The sequence below is a fragment of the Oryza glaberrima genome, chromosome 7 (genome assembly GCF_000147395.1).
Source record: "Oryza glaberrima chromosome 7, OglaRS2, whole genome shotgun sequence".
Lineage (NCBI taxonomy): Eukaryota > Viridiplantae > Streptophyta > Magnoliopsida > Poales > Poaceae > Oryza > Oryza glaberrima.
Window position 1 is genome coordinate 4,115,881 of NC_068332.1, and position 22,813 is coordinate 4,138,693.

Below are 22,813 nucleotides of genomic sequence, written 5' to 3' on the forward strand. Positions count from 1 at the left end.
TTGTAATATAAAACAGAGGCAGTACGTATCAATTTTAGCAAATGTAAAAAATATAAGAGGTCGATTGATGCACGCAGTTTTGTTTGTATATATCATGCTGGTTATGTACGGGTAATTCCTATGCAAGATCGGCAGCCCGGTGCATAACACATAGGGCTAGCTATATATTGGTATCGTCAAATACCGGTGACATAGGGCCAGGAATGCAACCATTTCATTCGGTAACCTCCGGGTTCTAAATTGTGTGATTTTCGTATAAACTTTATATGTATGATATGAATTTCCTAAAAAATGTTTTAAATATATTTTTTAACTTTGTAATAGTTATATATAATTGTTCGTACCTCGAGTAGTTATCATAAAACTATTTCAACTATTCAGAAAAAAATAGTACATAGGCCAGCCATATTAGTACATCTCATGGTGGATGCCAATAATCAACAAAACCTACCAATCCACCCATTACTATAAACACCTGAAAACGATCTCTAGCTCTGGTTAATTTCAAACTTCGATTATGGACTAGTCAACACTTCCTAATAGCAGTGAACTTTGATTTGGCCATATGAATACTCCCAACTCCCAACTTTCATACCGAAAATTTTATCTTGAAACTATGAATTCTAAGGATATTCCCTTTAACGTCACTACTTCCCCTTCTTATATGCAGAGAAAACATGCAAATTTGATATACAAATATACAAGGGAGAAGAATACATATGATGCCTATCTGCCATCCCAGGTACATGCCTATCTGCCAAAACAATCAACTAACCTACCAATTAAGTACCAATCCTCCCATAATTGAACAGCTGGACCAGGAAAAAACATCATCTCTGTACATCTTAATTGACCATATTCATGCAAGCTCTGATAAAGTTGTGCAATGTCAGTATTATATTACTAAGTTAGTAGCTAGTTAGTTAAATATCAGTCTAATAAATGTCTAATCAGAGCTGTTAGTAGGAAAGAGTAGGTCACCAATCTCCCAAAGACTTATACAAGCTAGATTCCATCACCACACTATATAAACACACACACACCTGAACACAAGTCACACACCAAATCAAAGCTCAGCTTAATCAATCACCTCATCACACACTCTTAGCTAAGCTAAGCTAAGTTAGAGCTAATACAAGAGCAAATTAATGGCGGTCGCAAGAGGAGTTGCACTGGCCGTTGTGCTCGCCGCCGCGGCGGCGATCCTCGCGGCGAGCCCCGGCGCGGCGCAGGGCGGCGGCGGCAGCTGCATGACGGAGATAATCAGCCTGGCGTCGTGCCTGGGCTACATGTCCGGGAACTCGTCGGCGCCGAAGCCGTCGTGCTGCACGGCGCTGTCGAGCGTGGTGACGTCCAAGCCGGCGTGCCTCTGCGCCGTGCTCGGCGGCGGCGCCTCCTCGCTCGGCGTCACCATCAACAACACTCGCGCCCTCGAGCTCCCCGCCGCCTGCAACGTCAAGACCCCTCCGGCCAGCCAGTGCAGCAGTAAGTCGATCTTCTTCCATTCTTCCGGCGAATCGCCGCCTTGATCATCACTGACCGTACGTCGTCGTTCTTGCAGCTGTCGGCGTCCCGATGCCATCTCCGGCTACGCCGACGACGCCGGCGACACCAGCGGCACCGGCGGTGCCAAGCGAGACTCCGGCGGGAACCAGCGGGTCGAAGGCGACTCCGACGACGGCGACCACCACAACCGGGCAGAGTGCTTCCGGCGGGAGCGTCGGCAAGGCGGCGTCCATGGCGACCGTCGTCGTTTCAGTGGCGTTTGCACTGATCCATGTTTGATTAATTTCTGCATGGGTTAATTTAAGCCGTTCGATTTGGTTGTGTCCACGTGTCCTTAATCGGCTTTATAATTGTTGTGTTGCGAATATTTTGTACTATTTTAATTGTATTGTGTGTGTGTGTGGAGTGTGCCATGAATTTCTTGATGTATTTTTCTTAATTGGTCTTGATTGTGTATTCATTATGTTATATTATTTATGAGAACATAATGAGGAGAGAGTTCAATTTGTTTCACCTATGGGTGTCTTATCCTATGGCCCGTTTGAATCAGACAAAGAAATGGATAATAGTTGATGGATGATATATTGCTTTATGGGATAAAATAAATATTAAATGTTGTAGAGAGATTGATTGAAAAAGGTTGTCTAAGTAATTCAATGAAAGCTTTTTTTAGAAATCGTAGTTTTAAAAGCATAGAGCGGATAATCCGATTGATAATCTGATACACGTAAGCTGTTCGAGTTTTTCCCTACATTCACAAATAGTAGTGGTAGCTAATTAACTATGTGCAGTAATGCACACAGTTCATCCTGGGTGTCATAGCAACGTGAAACGTATAGTTCTAATAAAAAGCATGAAACATACTCCATCCGTTCTAAAATATAAGCATTTTTAGATTCATAGCCAAAAGTTATTATATTTTGAGACGGAGATAGTACATTGATAATTTACTCTACAAAGGGGGTGTTCTTTTCTCCTGAAGATAAAGATAAAGATGAAGATTAAGTTTTTTTTACGTAAAACAAGGTGGTATTAACGTATAATTGATTGAGTTTTAATTATTATAAACTTGAAAATAGATTAGTATGATATTTTAGAGCAACTTTCATATAGAAAATTTTCGTACGAAACGCATTAGCAGTTTGAAAAACGTGCCACAAAAATCTTAATCTTCGTACAACTCTTTGGAGAAAAGTGTTTTGGCACCCATTATTTTTTAATTTTGAACTTACATTTTTCTTAAGTAAAGAAATGAAGGGGGTGAAAGGTTGGATACACCTATGTACAAACGGTACCTCCTTTGCCTTGTAAATTGTAAAAATCTGTCAACAGTTAGTCATCCATAAATTTTTCTCATTTTCACATTGTTAACTGAGACTCTGCTTTTCTATTAAAATTCCGTTGCACTGATGACGTTTGTATGGATATAAAATTAAACACTTGCAAGTAATTAAAACCATTTCGTTGCATTAGTACATTTTCTCCTGCTGCATATATAGAACATAGTGCATGAACCTAATAAGCCAACTGGTAAAAATCTATGAATTGGCAGGTAGCATTTGGCTGGAGTTGGTCAGCCAACTATATGCAAGATACTACTCACCTACCTAATTAACCAGCATATAAGCATAAAAAAAATGGCATAATCTGTTCTGCTTTGACTAAACAATACTCAAGTCAGTATAGAGCCTTCTGTCACTAAGATTCTGGGACATGAAAAGTCATATTTTAGTCACACTTGCTAACTGAACTTGTACCTCCTCTGAACTAAATATAAACAGTTCACTTAACCAATAATTACATATAGATTTGTTGAAATGGTTTGGGCACCAACTATCTGAACTGCATGCTCAAATCAGACTAGCTAGTCCTCTATGAATGCCATTAATTTCCTCATTACAATTCAGAGAAAATAATATGGTGAGCAATCACAAAAACATCTCCATCCATAAGATTGAATCCGTTTGATCAATCTCACAAGAACAAATCCGTTTGATCAATCTCACAAGAACAAATCAGTCTATCACCATCAACAACCCTGCTGGCCTCCATCGGTTGGGCATACGCTAATAATAAATTGTACGACATATTAAAAAAACAATAATTTATAAGTAAAACTTTTATATACACGTCCTTAATGATTTAAATGTTTATACTAAAAATAAACTTTAATAAAAAATCTTTAAAATTAAATTTTGGCTACGACTGATTTCATGTAGAGCAAACGATTGGAAGCAGGACTGGAGCAGATGTGTGCAGTATATGTTACGGAGTACTATATTGAAGAATAAGTTCACTTTGGGTCCCTCTATTTGTCGCCCAGTCCGATTTTCCTCCCTAGACCGCAAAACTAGGTATGACCCGTCCCCCAACTTATGAAAACCGGGCACATAAGGTCCTAAGGCGGTTTGGATAGCGGTTTTGGTTGACGTGGCGCCTATGTGGCAGGTTTGACTAGGTCTCCGTCCCACGTGGCATTGACATGGCGCTTACGTGGCAATTATATCTCGAAAAAATAATAAAAAACCATGGGCCCATATGTCAGCTACAAAAAAAATAATTTAAAAAGGTAGGGCCTACGTGGACCCACATGTCAGCTACACAACAAAATAAATATGGTGGGGCCCACATGGGCCCCACATGTCATTGCCTCTCTCTCCTGCCATGCGGTCTGCACGAAGAAGGCCGGCGCGGCGGCGGCCGGAGCGGCGGCGGCCGGAGCGGCGGCGGAGAGCCCGCGGGCCGGAGGAGAATGGAGGCAGTGAGCCGGCGTGGGAGGAGCCTGAGCGACAGCAGCGAGGGTGGGGGGAGGAGGGGAGAGGAAGGCGGCGACTCGAAGGTGGAGTGCGACGGTGGCGCGTGAGGTCGCCGCCCGCTGCCTGCCTCCAGTCGGCCGGCGCGTGCGGCCTCCTCTCCAGCCGGCCCCCGCGAGCCGCCACTCCTCTCCCGCCAGCTGCCCCGACGAGCTCGCCTCATCCCTCGCGGCGCTCCCATCGGCCGCCCTTTCGCCGGCGCGGCGCGTGCCGCCGCTCTTCTTCCTCCCACCCGTTGGCCGGCCCGACGAGCTCGCCCCCTCCCTCTCGGCGCTCCTATCGGCCTCTCTCTCCATTGGCGCGGCGCTCGCGTCAGTCGCCCTCTCCGCCGGGGCGGCGCTCCCGCCAGCCGCCTCTCGGCTCTCTCTCCTCTTCCCCTCGTGGCGGTCGATGGCAGAGGAGCGGTGCGTGGCGGCCGACAGGAGACAGGAGAGGAGGGAGCAGCGGCCAGAGTTGCACGACCTCGGACCCACCGCCGCATACTCCTCCTGCTGTGCTGCCGCATCGATCTGCGCCGCCAACTCCTCCTTCACGTGACGCCGTCTCCGCTTCCGCCTCCCTCTCTGCTTGCTTCGCGCGCCGTCACCGACATGCTCACGATGTGCATGGGAGCTCCCCGCCACCGCCGCCTCCATCCCTCTCCCTCGCGGCCTTGGCGGCTGATGCCGCGGGAGCGGCGGTGGCGCCTCCCTCCTCGGCCGACGTGTGCTGGCTCCCCTCGGCGGCGGCGGCGGTGCTGGGGGTGTCCTCTTATTGGCGCGCATTGTGGCGACGATGGGGAAGAGGAGAGAGAGCCGAGAGGAGAGAGGGAATGACATGTGGGGCCCATGTGGGCCCCACCATATATATTTTGTTGTGTAGCTGACATGTGGGCCCACGTGGGCCCCACCATTTTTAAATTATTTTTTTGTGTGCAGCTGACATGTGGGGCCACATTTTTTATTAATTTTCTAAGATATAATAGCCACGTAAGCGCCATGTCAATGCCACATGGGACGGACACCTAGTCAAACAAGCCACGTATGCGCCACGTCAGCCAAAACCGCCTTCAAAACCGCCGAGGGACCACGTTTACCCAGTTTTCACAAGTTGGAAGACGGGTCATACCCGGTTTTGCGGTCAAGGGACGAAAATCGAACTGGGCGACAAATAGAGGGACCCAAAGTGAACTTATTCCGTACTATATTTCTGACAAGGTTGGGCCCTGGTAAAAGAAATTGGGCTTAAAGCATCACCAACACAAAGAGCCCGGCCCACGGCCCACGCAAACATGCCCTCCTCCTCCTCCTTCCCCAACTCTCGCCTCCCCGCCGGCGGCGGCGCCAGGGGCGGCGGAGGCGGAGGCGGAGGAAGATCCGGCGGAGGATGGAGCAGCGTGCGCCCCTGGGGCTCCAGCTAGCAGCAGCCGGTAAACCTAGCGTGTGCGAATATTACTCCTGCACTGTGCGAATTTCACCTGTTCAGAAATTGCATTAGTTTTTTTTTTTTTTTTTTTTTTGCTAGAGTAAACGAGTCTTATGTGCACCTTCACTTTGTTGATCTAATACGTAGTAATCGTGTTGTAGGTTCTCCGTACGAAGGATGATATTTTTTCCTCATCGATATTGTATTTCCGATTGAGTATCCATTTAAACCTCCCATGGTGAGAACACTAAGAACTTTCACTTTATCTTTTTTGTCTTATGTTTGCTTAAATGGGCTATGAGGTTTCTAGCCATCTACGTCTAAAATGCTTGTGTAGAATGTTGACATTTTCTCTCCTTGTATGTATGCATTCTACCTAATGCCTTGATTCATGAGTGATAATGAGTATGACCAATGAGTGATCATATGATCCCTGTTGTTGGGAAAAAATAAAATCTAGAACGATGTGACACTCCAATTCAGTAATTATTGATATATTGCTATGGATTCACCACGCGGTAGCGATGTTAAGGTAAGGTAGGAAAGACTTGCATCGAAAGAAATGTTTTTAAGAGACATGGGCATGGCTAAAATCTTGAAGAACTGGAACAGGAATTCAAATAGGGTTGAATAATTGGTTGGGATAGTATTTTTGTATAGCTCCTTTTGCTTCAGTATAAAAACAGAATAACAAAAGCGATGAGCATTGGTATGTAAATGCATATGTCATTTTGTTTCAAAAGTCTAATGTCACCAAACTTATTTTAATTTCTTCAATAAGAATGATATAAATTAATTTGCTAAACCTTTTAGGAAATAGAAAATGCACCGAGTTGTCTCTCAAGATTCAAGATTCACACTAAAATGGAATATTCAATGAACATTTTGAGGAGACAGTAAATGACTGTTCAAGGACAAGCCCAGCAAATAGTGTGATGGTTAGAAGGACCTAGATTGCAAAAGAATTATGTTAAAGCCAGTTTATTTTACTGCTAATTAACGCTATGTTTGCTTCTTTTAAAGCGGCTTGCGTTCATTTGAAGGTAAGAGCCATTTTACCTCTTTCCAATATGGTCTTGATTATTTATGAAGAAAACTTATCAGGAGATTGTTTTATGCTTAGTGTCCAAGAAATAAGAAATTAATTGCGCAGAGTTGCTAAAATGTTGTTTTCCTAGTTGCCTGCTGTTTTTTGTTGATACTGATGTGAAAAAGGTGTTCTTTTACAAAGAATGGTTTTGTCCATTGGAAGCCTTACTAATATGTGCTTGGGCATCGCATTCATCCTATGCTGACATATTTGTTTTCATTTTGTGGATCTTGGCTTAGAATATAAGGGAGTCTGGTGAATAACAAAAAGCCTTCTAAATGCTGTTTTTCAGTACATTTAGTGGTGTCATTGACTAATAAGTATCCACCTGCTGGCCATAGCCTACAGCCCTATGTGAGCACCTGCAGCTTGTTTTGGTGGTTACTAAGACTGCTATTATCTTTTCCAGCTATTACCATCATCAACTTATAATGACTTGATGGTAGGTAGGACAGGAGGGATCCAAACAGCCAACCTCAATCTCCGCTCTTCAGTATTTCATGGAGCATCTGAAATTCTCCCCCCATTCTCTAGATATCAGACCTGGAAGCCTGGAGCAATTCTAGCCCTTCTTTGACTGAACACACAACCCTGTAGTGGCCAACCTTTTACCTTGACCAGGACATGGAACCATACAAACACCAATGCAGGCGAACATGGCAAACATATTGATGCTGATAATACTATAACTCCAAATAATTTGGCAATAGCAAGTGAATTTTCTCATGTTTTCTAGACAGTTGATAGCACCATTATAATAAGAAATACACTGTAAGCTGGTAATTGTGGCTTCATATTTGACGTTTCAATAATTAAAAAAAATATTTAAAATACTTTACTCTTCTAGTTGAACGTGTTAACTTCTCAATATTGAAGGGAGTTGGAATTTCAATACAGTATATATAATAGAAGCATGGAACAATTGAGATCCCCCTGCTGTAATTTTATCTGATACTTTAGCATTAGAGGACCTCAACCTGTGGTTATAACTGTTCTATCACTACTGTAGGTTAACTTTCAAGACAAGGATTTACTACTGCAATGTTTACTCCACTGGTAACTTGAGTATGGACATTTTAAGGGAAGGCTGGAGTCCTGCTTTTACTATTTCAAAGGTGCTACTTGCCACTAAAGCAATCATCGCAAACCTGATCCATGTATGTTCCAAGTTACAATATTATCAGGATAGTTATGTTTCTGAACTATCTTATATTACTTAACATGTAGTCCTGTTCAAGCTAGTTGTAATATACACATAATTGTTGCTTCATTTCAACTTGAAAACTTCCTCTTGTGCCAAGCATTGGACGTTTATAGTTGACTGATAGAAATAAGCACGATGAAATAGCTGTGGAGTGGACGATGGGGTTTGCAAGATAGGGAGTTCTATCTGCATCTAAGCAAGATCACTGACTCTGCAAATGAATATCTTTGGCGTGCCCTGAGATGTAAAATGTTGGGAAAGGACCAATACTTTTTTTAGGCTGACCTGTGACATAATATGTAGCCTGTGCATTCTATATTAGACAATTATTATGATTGTATTGTACTTATGAAAGCTGCCCTCAGTATTTCTTCAGAACCAATTCTTCCAATTTATGAGTAAGTTTCCTAAATGCTATTTATTGGAACTGGGCATTACCTCCTATCGCGAGGTGTCAGTGTAATTTGTTCAAACGAATAATTTAGGTTAACGACTCCAGTCAAAGGAAGTGAAGATGTGTCAGTACTCAGTCAAATCTTTTGCTTGAAACCAAATATTGCTGGTCCTCCGCTCTTAGGTAGTTGGGAATAGCTTCAAATACACAGCAATTTTCTTTATTTCAGAACTTTTCCCCTACTTCCTAGCATTCCTTATGCTGAGTGATTCATATATACTGTCATCTTGCAAAATACAATTTTGATGTACTAGAACCTTATTATTTCAGAACAAATATTATAGATGTCTGTGGGCTTGTGGCAGAATATTGATCACTTGTTTGCTAATACTAACTTTAATTTCACTTCTTGTAGGGATTAAAGGCTACTAGGACAGGCACTGATCTTCCAAATGACCAAACCAGACTTTACCTCTGAAAAGGACATTTTACCAGATCACTTATTCCCAGTATGTACTATGCATCTACTGATCACATCAGGCAACCTATAACAACTCCACCCCTGAGAAGAAGCAAGTTGCTCTTTCTGGTTTTCTTTCTCCTCAAACCACTGACAATGGCCACCGAGTGTGATGTGAACAAATCCCGCCGCTTCGATCCTGGCATGTCGAGGCGAACACGAAGATCAACGAGTCTCATCGCTTGTTATCAAGATCAACATGCGCCGTCCCTGGTGCAGCAGCTACGCCAAGATGACAAGCTGAAGACATTGTTCCAGTGCCAAGGTATGGAGCTTCAGCCACCATATCCATATGAAGATCAGGAGCTGCAAAGCGAAGGTGATGAACAGGAGACACCGAATCGATACCATGATGAGCAGGAGGAGAAACCTCACCATTATCTAGATGAAGAGCAGGAGAAGAAACCATTCCAGGATCAAGACGGAGAGAGGAAAATACCAAAGCAATATCTTGATGAGGATCAGAAGACAGTGCAGCAATGCCAATATGAGGACAAGATGACGCCAAATCAATACAAAGATGAGGAGAATACTACTGGGCAATACCAAGATGAGGAGCAGAAAATAGCTAAACAATGCAAAGAAGAAGAAGAAGAAGAAGAAGAAGAAGAGAAGACATTAGAGAAGTATCAAGATGAAGAGCACAAGTCACTCAAGGCACAACACCAATGCCAAGACACGGAGCGGAAGGCCCCGGGGCAATGCAAAACTGCGAAGACGAAACTGATCACGCCGCCTTGTGCCGACGATGTGCCCCGGTTCTCCCTTCAGGATCTGATACAAGAGAAGCAGCTCCTCATCGGAGAAGCCAAGGCCACCCGCAAGCTCGGAAACAGGGAGAAAGCCATTGCTAATCATAAACTCCCTCCACCTCCGGCTGCCTCCAGCGCGACGTTGGCCATGGTGATAAAGCGACCTGATGGGGGAAAGAAGTCGATGGGAGTGATCCGCCGGTGCGTGCAGGCCCTGAACCAGATGGTCAAGGCCAAACATGGCTCCAAGAAGAACAAGCCTCCTTTCTAATCAAGTGAGTACATGCATCTGGTCCAGAGTTCCCTGGTAGAATCGGCACATCTCAGAATAATGCACTGTTACTGTGCAAATACATAGTTTTTTGGGGGATAGTTCTTCAAGATGTGCAGAATCTGCCAAGGAACTCTAGAGCAAGGCCAACCATATTTTCAACTTTAGTAGTAAGGTGTCATGATCTATGTGTCATTATGGCATTTGGTCAGCAATATTTGTAATTACTCAATGATGTACCAGATGAGAAGCATCAGAGTCTAGCTAGTTCACGCGCTCTGAATGCATCTTGTGCAAAGCTATACTGTATATTACAGGAAGTATGAACAGGAGGGAATTGCACAGTTCTACACCTACACTTTCTCTGAGTATCAGGTCAGAGATGGTGTTGGTGCACGCTCACTTTCTATATTTCTGATAGTCACGTCTCCTTTTCATTTTGGTTTATGCGTGATGAATGTTGAGAGTACCGTGTTAGTGAAAGAAAAAAAATGAGAGTGAAGATGCAACATGCCATCACATATTGCTGCTCTTTTGATGATATGTGACAGTTTTTGATGTTGTCGACTTTTGCAGTTCTGCATTGGGTTTGCTAGGCCTGCAGGGGTTGTTTTCAAAGCAATTGGCTTCACATTTTCTTTAGAAGAGGTTTGCTAGGGGTGAGTTTTTAATATTATCAACTGACATAGAGCAACCGGCCAAAAAGGATAAGGTGGCTTTAGGGAAAAAAAACTTGGAAAAAACAATAGGCTCTGTAGAACTTAAAATGTAGAAAACATGATATGTATAGTCCATTGTCATCAATTTATTTATTTAATGAGTTGAAAAGACATCCTGCCACAAAGACCAAGTGCCTCTGAAAGGGAACTTGAAGCAAAAACCATGTGTTTCTCTGAAAATGAGGATACGTTGGTAGATGTAATAATCATACTTAATACTCGATTTCTATAGAAGTCCCCAAGAAAATATATTTCAAGAGGTATGCAACACAGACCTTTAATTATCAACAAATCTTGAAATACTTAGTTTGAAAAAATAAAAATGTTACGTGCAAATTTTTGCACTGAAAACAGAAGTACTTTCGTAACCCCATAAACTTCTTAGATTTTACAAACATATTAGTACAATAAAATGCATTCGGCGCCGCCACGCCCGCCGTCGCCGGAGACGGAATCGGAGCGCCAACTTCTGCAAACACACACACACAAACACAACGTCGTCGTCGACGGTCAGTCACCCACTCCACGGCGGCGGACGTTCGCCGGAGAAATGGAAGAAGATAATAATAGCATATATGCTACCACTCACGGCGCAACTCGAATCGTGCATCCGCTCTCTGCGCCGCGCCCACGGGACAACCCAGAGAGAACATAACCCAACTCGAATCGGAGTCTTATCAACGAATTAATCAATCCAAATCCGAATCGTTCTTAATTATCAGACTCCTGCGCCTATATATCCAGCCCAAGGCTGCCACCTTGTAGTTGTAGCTCGATCGATCGCTTCCATACTTGTATAGCTAGCAGCAACACGATCGAGGCGCAGCAGCGGCATACACACCGAACAACTTGTCGTTGTCGGCGGCGGCGGAGGCCTCTCGTTGTCGTTGGATCACCGACGCCGGCGAACAGCGGCGGCGGCGGCATGAAGGTGGTTATGTCGGAGGTGGAGGCGAGCATGATGGCGAAGGGGAACATCCCGCCTCATGTGATCGTCCTCATGCCCAGCAGTAATCCCATTATTCCAGACCAACTCGACACGACCACCACAATCCAAGACCAACCTCCCTCTCCCTGCCCCGACTGGATTATAATGGTAAGTTACAACTTGCGTCAAAGTCAAACTGTTGACTATGTTTATAGACAAATATAATAATATTTATATTACCAAATTAGTTTTATTAAATTATAATTAAATATATTTTTATAATAAATTTATCTTGGTTTGAAAATATTACTTTTCTTTTATAAACTTGGCCAAACTTGAAGCAATTTGATTTTGACCAAAGCTAAAACATCTTACGACCTGAAACGGAGGGAGTATTGTTAATTAATTACCGCCTCATTCTCCCCAACTAGCTTAATTCTATTATATCCGTACTAAAAGAAGAGATCATGTTTCTTGTTGCAGGTACTTGTTTTGGGTCTGTTCATCGGTATATCCATCTTTGTCTCGCTCTAATTTAGACCAAAGACAGACTACTAACAGGCAAAAAAACTGACAATTCAATACTTAACAGAAAACAGCACAAAATACTGGCAGGATTCTTCTCAATCTTCAGGATTAGCTCAGACCCTCCAAGTATCACTTTTCCTTCAAGAACTGGATGAGTTTCTTCCATTGCTGTATCAAACCGATTATTTCCAGGATCAGTTGTATTGGAGATTTCAGCAAACTGTACTCAACAACAAAATTATTTCTTCTTGTCCACAATGCCCAGCAGATAGCTGCTAGAATAACCACAATTATGTTCAGCGTTTTCGGCTCTATTATTTGCTGCCATGGACGTGGGAGCTATGACCTTAATTATGAGCAATCCGTGTTAGTGTCGGAGTAAATTTCTTTTACGAAAAAACACATATCGTAGGGTTGAGAATTGAGCGACTGAGCGTTATACGACCTTGCTTTTGTTGTAATGATTTGGCAAATCTCTTTCGCTAGAAGAAAAGTTTAACTACTATGTTTCGTTCAATGGAGTACATGCTTGAGGTGGTGGTGTGGCGGAGGGCCGGAGGCGATAGCATTGCCCCGAGAGAGAGAGAGAGAGACGGAGTGGATTGAGGTGGCAACTATAGGGTGCAACAGAGTAGATTGGGCGGCGGTGACAGCGACACGACGATGACTAAGAGTGCAAGTGGCTAACCCGCTAACTCACTTATAGATCAAATAAGCATATAATCGGGATGGTGGCGACGGAGCCACGACGGTGAAGAACGGTACAAGTGGCTAACCCACAAAATCACCTCCCTTACCCATTTATTTGATCTATAGGTCAGTTTGCATGGTCACCACTTGCGCCCTTAACAGTGTCGATATGAGTGGATCATCATATTTAATAGGAAGGGGTTATTATTGGTTAAGAAGTGGAGGAATGTGGGAAAAGTGAATGGTAGAGGGCTATGATTGGTTGGGAAGGAAATGTTGGTGAAGAAATTGTTATATTTTGGGACAGATCCTAAGCGCTAAAAGTTATTATATTTGGGGACGGAAGGAGTACCTTCATTCTAGAATATAAAAATTATTAGTGTTGGACACAGGTACTAAAAAGTAGATAAAATTAAATAAGAGAATTTTGTGATTAGTTGAGAAGCGGAGATAGGTGGGAAAATTATTATATTTTAGGATAAATTTTGAATAATATAAGTTGTTATATTTTAGAAATAGAAAATAAGTTTTATAGCAGTTCCCAAAAAAAATATATTTATTTATGGTGGAATTTATTCATCTGAGTTCTAAGTGTTAGATTTGATATGGGTTATAGGGTAGATGACTAATTATTTTTTTCAACTGCAGACACTCGTATTTACGATAGTGAGACGGCTGTGGTGGCTTTATCAATCTCAAGATGCATATGTAAACCCAGCCTCTCAGAGGTATTCATTTAGGTAGGACGTCCGTGTGCGTGCTCATAAGGAGATGAAAGTGCGTGTATGGTGAATGATTGTATTTGAATCATGTTTCCAAAAACGAACGTGCATCAATAATTTACTCTAAAGTGTTTTGGCACCATTAATTTTTAGTTCTGAACTTACGCTTCCTTTTTTTAAAAAAAAAAATAAGGGACAAAGGGTGTTGGTACACCGGTACAAACGGTACCTTTTGCTTGTGAATCGTAAATTTATTAATTAGCCATCCATTACAATGTCCTTACTTTTACATTGTTGACGGAGACTGCAGTTTTTATCAAAACAATTCAAAATAGTAATAATGTCGTTGTACTTGTGACGTTTCTCCTTCTGCATATATACATTTTCCCTCCGTACTCGTAAAGAAAGTTGTTTTGGACAGCGACACGATCTTCAAAATATAACTTTGACTTCTTGTTTCTATAAAAATATTTATTAAAAAATGATATATATATATGTATACTTTTATGAAAGTATTTTTCAAGACAAATATATTTATATAATTTTTACATTTTTAAACTCAACAACTTAAAAGTTATTTATGATTTATATTTCTAAGATTTAATTTAAATATTGTTCTAAACGATTTTCTCTAAGGGAGCATAGAACATAGTGCATGAACCAAATATGCCAACCGGTAAAAATCTATGAATTGGCAGGTAGCATTTGGCTAGAGTTGGCCAACCAGACCAATCTAACTATATGCAAGATACTACTCACCAACCTAATTAACCAACTATAAGCACATTTTTTTGGGCATAATATGTTGTGCTTTGACTAGAAAGAATATGCAACATTACTATATATGAGTCAGTACAGAGATTTTCGTTATTAAGATTCTGGGATATCAAAGGTCATATTTTAGTCCCACTTGCTAACTGAAATTTGTACCTTCTCTGAACTAAATATTTTCAGTTAGTTAACCAAGAACTAATTGTAGAAATTGTAAGGTAACCATCTATCTTAACTGTTCAAAATCAGATTATTACAAGCACTCTATGAATGCCATTAATTTGCTTATTACCACATTCCTAGAAAGAAAACAAGATGAACCAGCTGCCACAAAAACATCTCCATCCATAAGATCAAATTCGTTTGAATCAATCTCACACCAGCAAATTAACCTGTCACCATCAGCAATTTGTCCATCAAACCATTGGTTTCAATTGGAAATTTATTTCATTATTATAAAGTGAACACTTTGATAGATTAGGGTACGCTGAAAAGTGTCCAGGTTTTGAAGTTCATTCTTTTCGGATATTTAATTTTAAAATAAATTAATTATTGTGCTTGAACGAGGAGAGAACAATATGAGACCAATGGAAATGGATTCCATATACAACAAGGAGATCCATCCACAAAGAAACTTGAAATCTTTGCAGTAATCATCAGGAATTACCCAAACGTACCGGACAAATGCAAAGCACTTGAATATATTATTCAACAAATGATATATCATCATACAATGAATATAATAATAATCGAAATTTAAAATACATGAAGAAATAAATGACATGTCACACAGTATATATCAATGGCATTATAAACAATAATCAAACTGCTCAATTAATCCACGCAGAAATTAAACTAATTAATCAAGCATACAACATTGCAAACGCAGCCGACACGATCACCATCGCAACGGACGCCGCCTTGCCGACGCTCTCGCCGGCGGAGCTCGCGCCGGTGGTCGGCGTCGTCTTCGACCCGGTCCCTGCAGCCGGCGGCGCATTCGGCGCCGCCGCGCCCCCCGGCGCCGGAGACGGAATCGGAGCACCGACTTCTGCAAAACACAACACAACGTCGTCGTCCGTCGACGGTTAGTCATCCACTCCACGGCCCACGGCGGCGGAGGCTCGCCGGAGAAATAGAAGAAGATAGTAATACTCCTTCCGTTTTAGGTTTTAAGACGTTTTGACTTTGATCAAAGTTAAATTATTTTAAGTTTAGCTAAGTTTATAGACAAATATAATAATATTTATAATACTCTCTCAATCCTATAATATAACGCATGGTTAAACTTGACACAGTCTTCAAAACTAATTTTTGACTTAAAATTCCTCATATATTATAAGGTTTATTGCAACAAATTTATAACCATCTTAAAGTAAATTTAATTGTCAATCCAATGATATAATTTAAACAATAAATTTCAATTTTTATTATAATAATTATTGGTCAAACGTTTTTAAACTTGAATATTGTAATGTGTGCACGTCTTATATTATGGGATAGAGGGAGTACTAAATTAGTTTCATCAAATCAATAATTAAATATATTTTCACAATAAATTTATCTTATATTAAAAATGTTACTATGTTTTTTATAAATTTAAAGCAGTTTGAATTTGACCAAACTCCAACAACCATCTTAGAGACACAGAGAGAGAGAGAGACTCACTGCTGCACTCGCTGGGAGGCGGGGTCTTGACGCTGCAGGCGGCGGGGAGCTCGAGGGCGCGGGTGGTGTTGACGGTGACGCCGAGCGAGGAGGCGCCGCCGCCGAGCACCGCGCACAGGCACTCCGGCCTCGACTTCACCACGCTCGACAGCGCCGCGCAGCACGACGCCGTCGGCCTCGACGCGTTCCCCTGCATGTAGTCCAGGCACGGCGCCAGGCTCACCATCTCCGACGTGCACCCGCTCTGCGCCGCCGCCCCCGCCACCAGCGCGCCGGCGACGACGACCACGGCGGCGAACATCACCGCGACGCCATTATTGCGCGCCATTGCTAGCTTAGCTGTAGAGTGTGTTCTAGCTAAGCAAGCTAGATATATACTTAATTAGCTGGCTAATGATGTAATTAAGATGGGATTATAGCTTGATGGTGTGTGAGATTGTGTGTTTAAGTTGGGGTGTTTATATAGTGTGAAGTGATGGAATCTTAGGCATGTCGTTGGTGACCAACTCTTCCTAATGACAGCTCTAACTAATTATTGGACAGGTGATGATGATGACTAATGACATTGCTACATGATCAATGTTTTTGCATGGTGAGATGTACAGAGACTACCATACGAATTTTGATGAATTTGTTTGGGTGTATTGGCATTAGTTTGTTGATTAACTGTTGGCAATTGGACATATATTTATGAAATTTTCAGTGAGATGCATGCACTTTCGGTAGGCAAGATGCTTCCTCTTCGTGTTGGAATATTAGGTGCTCCAAATACCGATTAATTCGCATTCCTAACAACAAAAACAACATCGGAATTCACTAATATTCCAACAAGAACAGTGATATGCGTCCTTCTTCCAAGAGGGACAGCTAGCAGGCATGTCCTAGGAATAAATATACATGTTAAACCTTCAACTTTTGAAGTTGTAAGTTACTAGTCATCTGAATACTCTTGTTTAGTGTCAATCTAGAGTTCTGGAGAGCCAAAACTTACTCCAACTTTAGTGTTTTTTTTTTAAAAAAAGATGAACTTTGGTACTCTTACTTATTAACATTTAATTTGGTTTCTTCCTTAATTTGTATCGATTCACCTAGATATGTTTCTGTAGTTATCTAGATTACAATTTTCTTAATTTTATATTTGTATGATTCACCAAACTACAAATTCTGTTCTAAGTTATTCACCTATAAATGTTTCTGTAGTTATCTAGATTAGAATTTTCTTAATTTTACAATTGTATGATTCACTAAACAATTGTTTGTTTCACCAAGGAAAATACTTAAACATGTTGTTCGATAAGTATACATATGGAAAAAAAACAGTCACTAAAATTGATAAAAAAGAAAAAAAATAGTCACTTGATGATGACAGGTTTTCTTCACTATTCTTCACTGTCTATAAATGTCACAACATGCTAGTCTGCTAATGCTGATTCTGGAAACAACAAGAGAGAAAAGGGTAAGGCTGTGCCCAAATTGGAGCAAAACCAGACCAAAACACCCCCTAAATTTCTGCATATGCATCAAATTCTTTCCATAAATAGAGGACTGCAGTAAAATGGCATACATGTTCATTAGCACTATGGCCAGACAACTGTGTGGCCAGGAAGAACACATCCCTGCACTTTCCCGGCACAGCATTCCTTCAATTCCGGCACGAGTGGCTGCAGCATACAACGATCTCATCCTCCATCAACATCCTCACAAACCATTCTCACCTGATGCCCCAAAAGCATTTTTACTCTTTTTTTTTCTGAGAGACATACATCAATCAGTTCTTGATTTGACCGGCATTGTATTGTTCGTCGTCGAGGAGGAGGGAGGGACCATCGATCGGCAGCTGACAATGGCTGCAAGAAAGTCGCAGACCGGCGTCCCACGGGCTCCAGTGGTGGCGGTGATGGTGGTGGTGATGACAATGCTTGCTTCCCGTGCCGCGTCGCAGAACAATGGCTGCTCCAGCGTGATGATGACGCTCTCCCCGTGCCTGGATTACATCTCCGGCAAATCGCCGATCCCCGAGTTCACCTGCTGCACCACGCTCGCTGGCGTCGTCCAGTCCGACCCCCGGTGCCTCTGCATGGTCCTGGATGGCAGCGCGGCGTCCTTCGGCATCTCCATCAACCACACGAGGGCGCTGGAGCTCCCTGGTGTCTGCAAGGTCCAGGCACCACCAATCAGCCAATGCACAGGTAAATGCTATCTCGCAATCAAATGCAGATGATGATCAGTTCATGTCGATCTTAAGCTCAGAAGATTAACCAGAATGTGTGGATGATTTGTTTCAGCCGTCCCAACTCCACCTCCAGCACCAGATACACCTACATTAGCTGATGAGCCAGCAGAGACAAACGAGGATGAACCAAGTCCACCACCTGCAGGTAAAGTCACGAATAGATCGAAATTTTTTTTAGGGTAAATAATAGATCGAAATTTAGTTACAAGTACTCTGCTAATTGCTAGATGGTGAAATTTAGTTACAAGTACCTGACTGGGCTGATCCAATTCGATGCAGGAAGTGCAGGATCTAACAAAACCTCAAGCGCCACAAACTCAAAGAAAGCAGCGAGTTTAATGGCCAGTGTGCTCATCCCTACTTGTGCCTTGTTCTATGTCTTCTAGTTATTGCACAAGGTCATTTTATGGCTATTGTCGCCTGCTTACCTTGCAGCAGCTAGATCTTATGTGACCTTGTATTAGATCAGTCATTAGTATGCTTCTTATTTCTTCATTTTAATATATTTTGAATAGTATGCCTTCTGATGAGTATCATCATATATGTTGGTTAACCAGATTTTGTTCCCAGCTTTTACATTGCCGCAATTAAGATATAGAAAGGGAATCTGGGGGGCTTCCTGACTCGCACAGCCCGCACCCTTCCCCTTATACATTTCTTTCTCTCTTTTTTTTCTTGATTTTTCTCCTATTTTCACGCCCCTTCTCCTCGGCACATTTTAATTTATTTACGTGTTCTTTTCGATTTTTTTAAGTTAGATTTAGAAACTTTTGATTTAAGATTTAAATTTTAAAGTCAAATTTGAAGACATTCAACTCAGATTTGAAAACTTTCAATTCGAGATTTGAAAACTTTCAAATCCAGATTTGAAAGTTTTGAAAACTTTCAACTTGAGATTTGAAAACTTTCAACTCAGATTCAAAAACTTTCAACTCGAGATTCGAAAACTTTCAGGTCCAGATTTGAAAATTTTGAAAACTTTCAACTTGAGATTTGAAAATTTTCAACTCAAGATTTGGAAACTTTCAACTCGATTCAAAAACTTTCAAGTCCAGATTTGAAAATTTTGAAACTTTCAACTTGAGATTTGAAAACTTTCAACTCGAGATTTGAAAACTTTGATGTCCAAATTTGAAAATTTTAAAGTTAAGATTTAAAAATTACTAGTAAACTAATCACTAGTAAAAATAGGAAACTAATCTAAACTAATTACGATTTTTTCTCCTATCCGTACGGAAGGAAAAAAAAACAGCGAAAAAAAAGAAACGGCGGCTTAAAAAGAAAGAAAAAAAGAGAGAAGCGCAGCTCGTGCGTGCATGGGCCTTAGTGGGCTAGCGTGCGCGCCGCCAACGCGTACGCGCGAATTAGCCTTTCCGGGAATCTGTAGGTAAGCCAACCCAAAATGGCAGAATATTTTCCCTAAAAAAAGGGCAGAATATTAGTCTGCAGAAAATGTACTAAAATAGCAGACCAGAAGACATAGAACTAGAAGAAGCATATTCAATCACATTCTTTAAGAACATTATACTTATGTTTCTGAGGGGAAACAGTTTTACATGGACAAGATTTATAACCATTATGCAACCAGTTTTACATCGAGCCCAGATATAATTACACATAAAGCACTTGCAACAAAACAAGATACCACATCATCTTCAAAAAAATAGTAAATCAACAAAACAGAATGAACATCATGCAGTCACAAATATCATCAGGAATTCAGTAAAACACTACCAGGCACGTCAAACTTAGATGTATGATTTTAGAAAACAATAGCCTTGCAATAAAATGAAAATGAGATGATGTACATCCAAGACTAGTTCACTCAACTCAACATGTCATATATAGGTTACTATTTTTCTCGGATAAATAACATGCGAGCATGAGTTTTACTATATTATGCAAATCTAAACATTTATAAAACAAAGTTGAATAGCTACTCTCCTTAAAGGCGATTTCCTTCATTCAAAGCAATTGACCACTGATATATCTTGTACCTCAAAATGATGGAGATTGTCATCACCATGAACACATTAACAATTTTTCCTTAACTCAAGGAAGAGATAGTTTGCTCCTGAGCTAGCTAATTCCTAACTGAATTATTTCATTGCTAATCTTTACCGAATGGAGACCAGCAGGTCTGATTACAACAAGGACAACTGAGGAGAAAAAATAAGAACAGAGATGCCTTCTTGCAACTCCAGAGTACTGCCAGTCAGCTTAGCTAAGTTCAATGGGAAGCTTCTTAGATTTGAAGATATCCTGTAATGACATCTCTCATTATCTTGCCATTAGGATCCACTTGCTCGCACTTCTCTTCACTATAACCAGTATCATGGTGATCTGGAAGTTGTACATCTGGAAGCAGTTCGTCTTCACAGTCTATGATTATATTGTGAAGCAAACAGCAGACAAGAATTATGCTCGGCAACTTGTTCTTATCAGGCCTCCACATGACTTTGTTTAAGATCCTCCAGGAGCCCTTCAGCCGTGACAGTGCTCTTGGTCCAAGCGTTCTTGCAGCCTTCTGCCTAGCATTAAAGCTGGCCATTGGAGCAGACAGACTCTCCCCTTCATAGGGAGTCATAAGCCATGGGAGTAAAGGATAACAATTGTTACCAACAATGTACTCCCTGATTTCTCCATTCTCTGCTGAAACCATGACAGGGCCATCCAAGCGAGTCCCAGCATCGCAGTGCTTGAAAAACCCAGAGCACTTCAGCAACCGCGAAAACGTCATGCTGCCAGGCCAACCAGTGACAATATCAATAAACCTCATCTCATCATCAACAATCCCCTGCAGGAACATGCTGTAATTCTTCGCCGGGTCGCACCAATCCTCGGACGACTCGACAGCAGGAAGCGTCATGATAATGTGGGTCGCATCGATGGCGCCGCAACAATTCGGCAGGCCGGACTCGGCCTCGAACCTCGCCTTGATCTGCTCCATCCTCTCCTGCCCCGGCCACACCAGATGATGCCGAGCCCGCTCTTCCATCGACTCGATGAACCTCCAAGTCACCTGCGAGACGGTGGACTGCCCGACACCAAAAGCCGCCCCCACTGACACCTGCGAATCGCCAGACGCCAGCCTCCTCATGGCGATCGCCACCTGCTTCTCCACACTGAGCAGCCTCCCCTCGATGTTGATCAGCCCTGACGGCGGCCTAGAGATCAAATCCTCCCTCACAATCGAGCAGATGTAGTCGAACGTCCTCCTCGACGTCCTGAAGAAATACCTGAACGCCTCCCCCTCATCTGACGGCGCGCTCAGACCTAGATTCACCTCACACACATACACACAATTGCAAGATTGGAACATCACGCCGAAATAATCAACCTAAAGAATCGTCGACCGCACCAAATCTTGGGAAGAACAAGCGATACCTAGCTCGGAGTGCTTGTGGAGGAAGGTGTACCACCACTCGGTGTCGAGGCCGCGGAGCTCGGGGGGGAGGGGAGGGGCGCCGCCGCCATACTTGACGATCTTGAGCTTGCCGGAGTCCTTGGACTTGCGCTTCCCTTTCTTGGACTTCTTCACCGGCGCCATCCTCCGGCGGCCGCGGCCGCGGCTGCTGCTGCTGCTGCTGATCTCCTCCACTTTCTTCTCCCTTCCCTCCCCTCTTCCTCCTCTTTTTCTCCCCCTCTTGCTAGGGTTCTTCTTTTTGGTTTTCTTCTCCATCTCTCCTATATATGGAGGATTTTTAATACTTGCTAGTGTAAATCCATTTTTTTAAGTAATTTTTTTGGGGGAAATGGAATCTTTGATTTCATCTCAGTAAAAAAGGAATTCAGTCTAATAACTTTCTGGGCACTGTCATGTATCTAGATAAGAATATATCCAGATACATACCTGAAAATTATTACTCCTATATTTGTGGATTGAAGTAATAGTGTTGCATTTCAACAAAACAAAAATAAAATTTTCTTTCCATCTCGATAAAAAATGAAAGAGATTTCTTAGGTTTTCGCATTTGCTAGATCGGAATCCAAAATCTAAATTTTCTCAAAAATTTCATAAAACAAATTAAGGATAAAGTTCAAATGCATAGCTAGAAATTGCTAGAATGTTTTATGATGGAGTAAGTAAGTACAAAACCAAATGAATGTTTACTTCCATCTGGTTAAAAAGAATGAAAGAGTTAGTTTTTTGTGTTTGCGATGTTGGAACCCTAAATTTCTCCTACATTTCAATAAAACAAATGAAATTTTACTTTCATCTTAATAGAAAAGAGAGATCCTATATGTTTTTAGTTTTTCATACCCGCCAGACCCGAATCCTAAACTTAAATTATCTATTAGATTTCAACAAAACAAGATAAAAGAAAAGAAGTGAAAAGAAGTCCTTTTGTTGATTTTAGTTTAGTTTTTCAAGCGCTGAATCAGAATCCTAAATCTATTTTTTTCTAGTTCATTTCAACAAAACAAATATATATTACTTCCATCTCGGTAAGAAAGAAAGACACCTTACATGTTCTTAGTTTTATGTATTCGCTGAATCAAAAATCCCAAATCTTCTAATACTTTTCAACAAAACAAAAAATATCTAACTTTCATCTTGATAAAAAAAGAAAAAGATCTTACCTGTTCTTAGTTTCTT

General features: G+C 41.6%; 5 protein-coding genes across 8 annotated transcripts; 3 read left to right on the forward strand and 2 right to left on the reverse strand.

The window, feature by feature from the left end:
* The first annotated feature begins 1,062 nt into the window (after nt 1–1,062).
* Nucleotides 1,063–2,019, forward strand: LOC127779516 (non-specific lipid transfer protein GPI-anchored 5-like). The gene is made up of 2 exons (XM_052306318.1): nt 1,063–1,485; nt 1,562–2,019. Exons 1-2 carry the CDS (start codon nt 1,149–1,151, stop codon nt 1,783–1,785), a joined length of 561 nt encoding a protein of 186 aa, XP_052162278.1. The 5' UTR covers nt 1,063–1,148; the 3' UTR covers nt 1,786–2,019.
* A 3,570-nt stretch (nt 2,020–5,589) lies between these two features.
* LOC127779512 (uncharacterized) lies at nt 5,590–10,298 on the forward strand. 3 transcript variants are annotated; one of them, XM_052306312.1, is made up of 4 exons: nt 5,590–5,727; nt 5,885–5,961; nt 7,823–7,970; nt 8,827–10,298. In XM_052306312.1, the coding sequence occupies exon 4, from the start codon at nt 8,923–8,925 to the stop codon at nt 9,952–9,954; it is 1,032 nt and encodes a 343-aa protein (XP_052162272.1). In that variant the 5' UTR covers nt 5,590–5,727; nt 5,885–5,961; nt 7,823–7,970; nt 8,827–8,922; the 3' UTR covers nt 9,955–10,298. The 3 variants fall into 3 exon arrangements, with proteins under 3 accessions (XP_052162272.1, XP_052162273.1, XP_052162274.1); XM_052306313.1 differs by having other exon boundaries at nt 7,823–7,928; XM_052306314.1 differs by lacking the exon at nt 7,823–7,970.
* A 4,686-nt stretch (nt 10,299–14,984) lies between these two features.
* On the reverse strand, nt 14,985–16,406 carry LOC127779517 (non-specific lipid transfer protein GPI-anchored 5-like). Its single transcript, XM_052306320.1, has 2 exons — nt 15,981–16,406; nt 14,985–15,363 (listed from the first exon to the last, which is right to left on the reverse strand). The coding sequence occupies exons 1-2, from the start codon at nt 16,306–16,308 to the stop codon at nt 15,176–15,178; spliced, it is 516 nt and encodes a 171-aa protein (XP_052162280.1). The 5' UTR covers nt 16,309–16,406; the 3' UTR covers nt 14,985–15,175.
* A 655-nt stretch (nt 16,407–17,061) lies between these two features.
* On the forward strand, nt 17,062–18,599 carry LOC127779514 (non-specific lipid transfer protein GPI-anchored 15-like). Of its 2 annotated transcripts, none has more exons than XM_052306316.1 (3): nt 17,062–18,169; nt 18,266–18,358; nt 18,502–18,599. In XM_052306316.1, the coding sequence occupies exons 1-3, from the start codon at nt 17,536–17,538 to the stop codon at nt 18,597–18,599; spliced, it is 825 nt and encodes a 274-aa protein (XP_052162276.1). In that variant the 5' UTR covers nt 17,062–17,535. The 2 variants fall into 2 exon arrangements, with proteins under 2 accessions (XP_052162276.1, XP_052162275.1); XM_052306315.1 differs by having other exon boundaries at nt 17,066–18,169; nt 18,493–18,599.
* A 261-nt stretch (nt 18,600–18,860) lies between these two features.
* LOC127779511 (protein ANTAGONIST OF LIKE HETEROCHROMATIN PROTEIN 1) lies at nt 18,861–21,907 on the reverse strand. The gene is made up of 2 exons (XM_052306311.1): nt 21,601–21,907; nt 18,861–21,489 (listed from the first exon to the last, which is right to left on the reverse strand). Exons 1-2 carry the CDS (start codon nt 21,893–21,895, stop codon nt 20,459–20,461), a joined length of 1,326 nt encoding a protein of 441 aa, XP_052162271.1. The 5' UTR covers nt 21,896–21,907; the 3' UTR covers nt 18,861–20,458.
* Nucleotides 21,908–22,813: the final 906 nt, after the last annotated feature.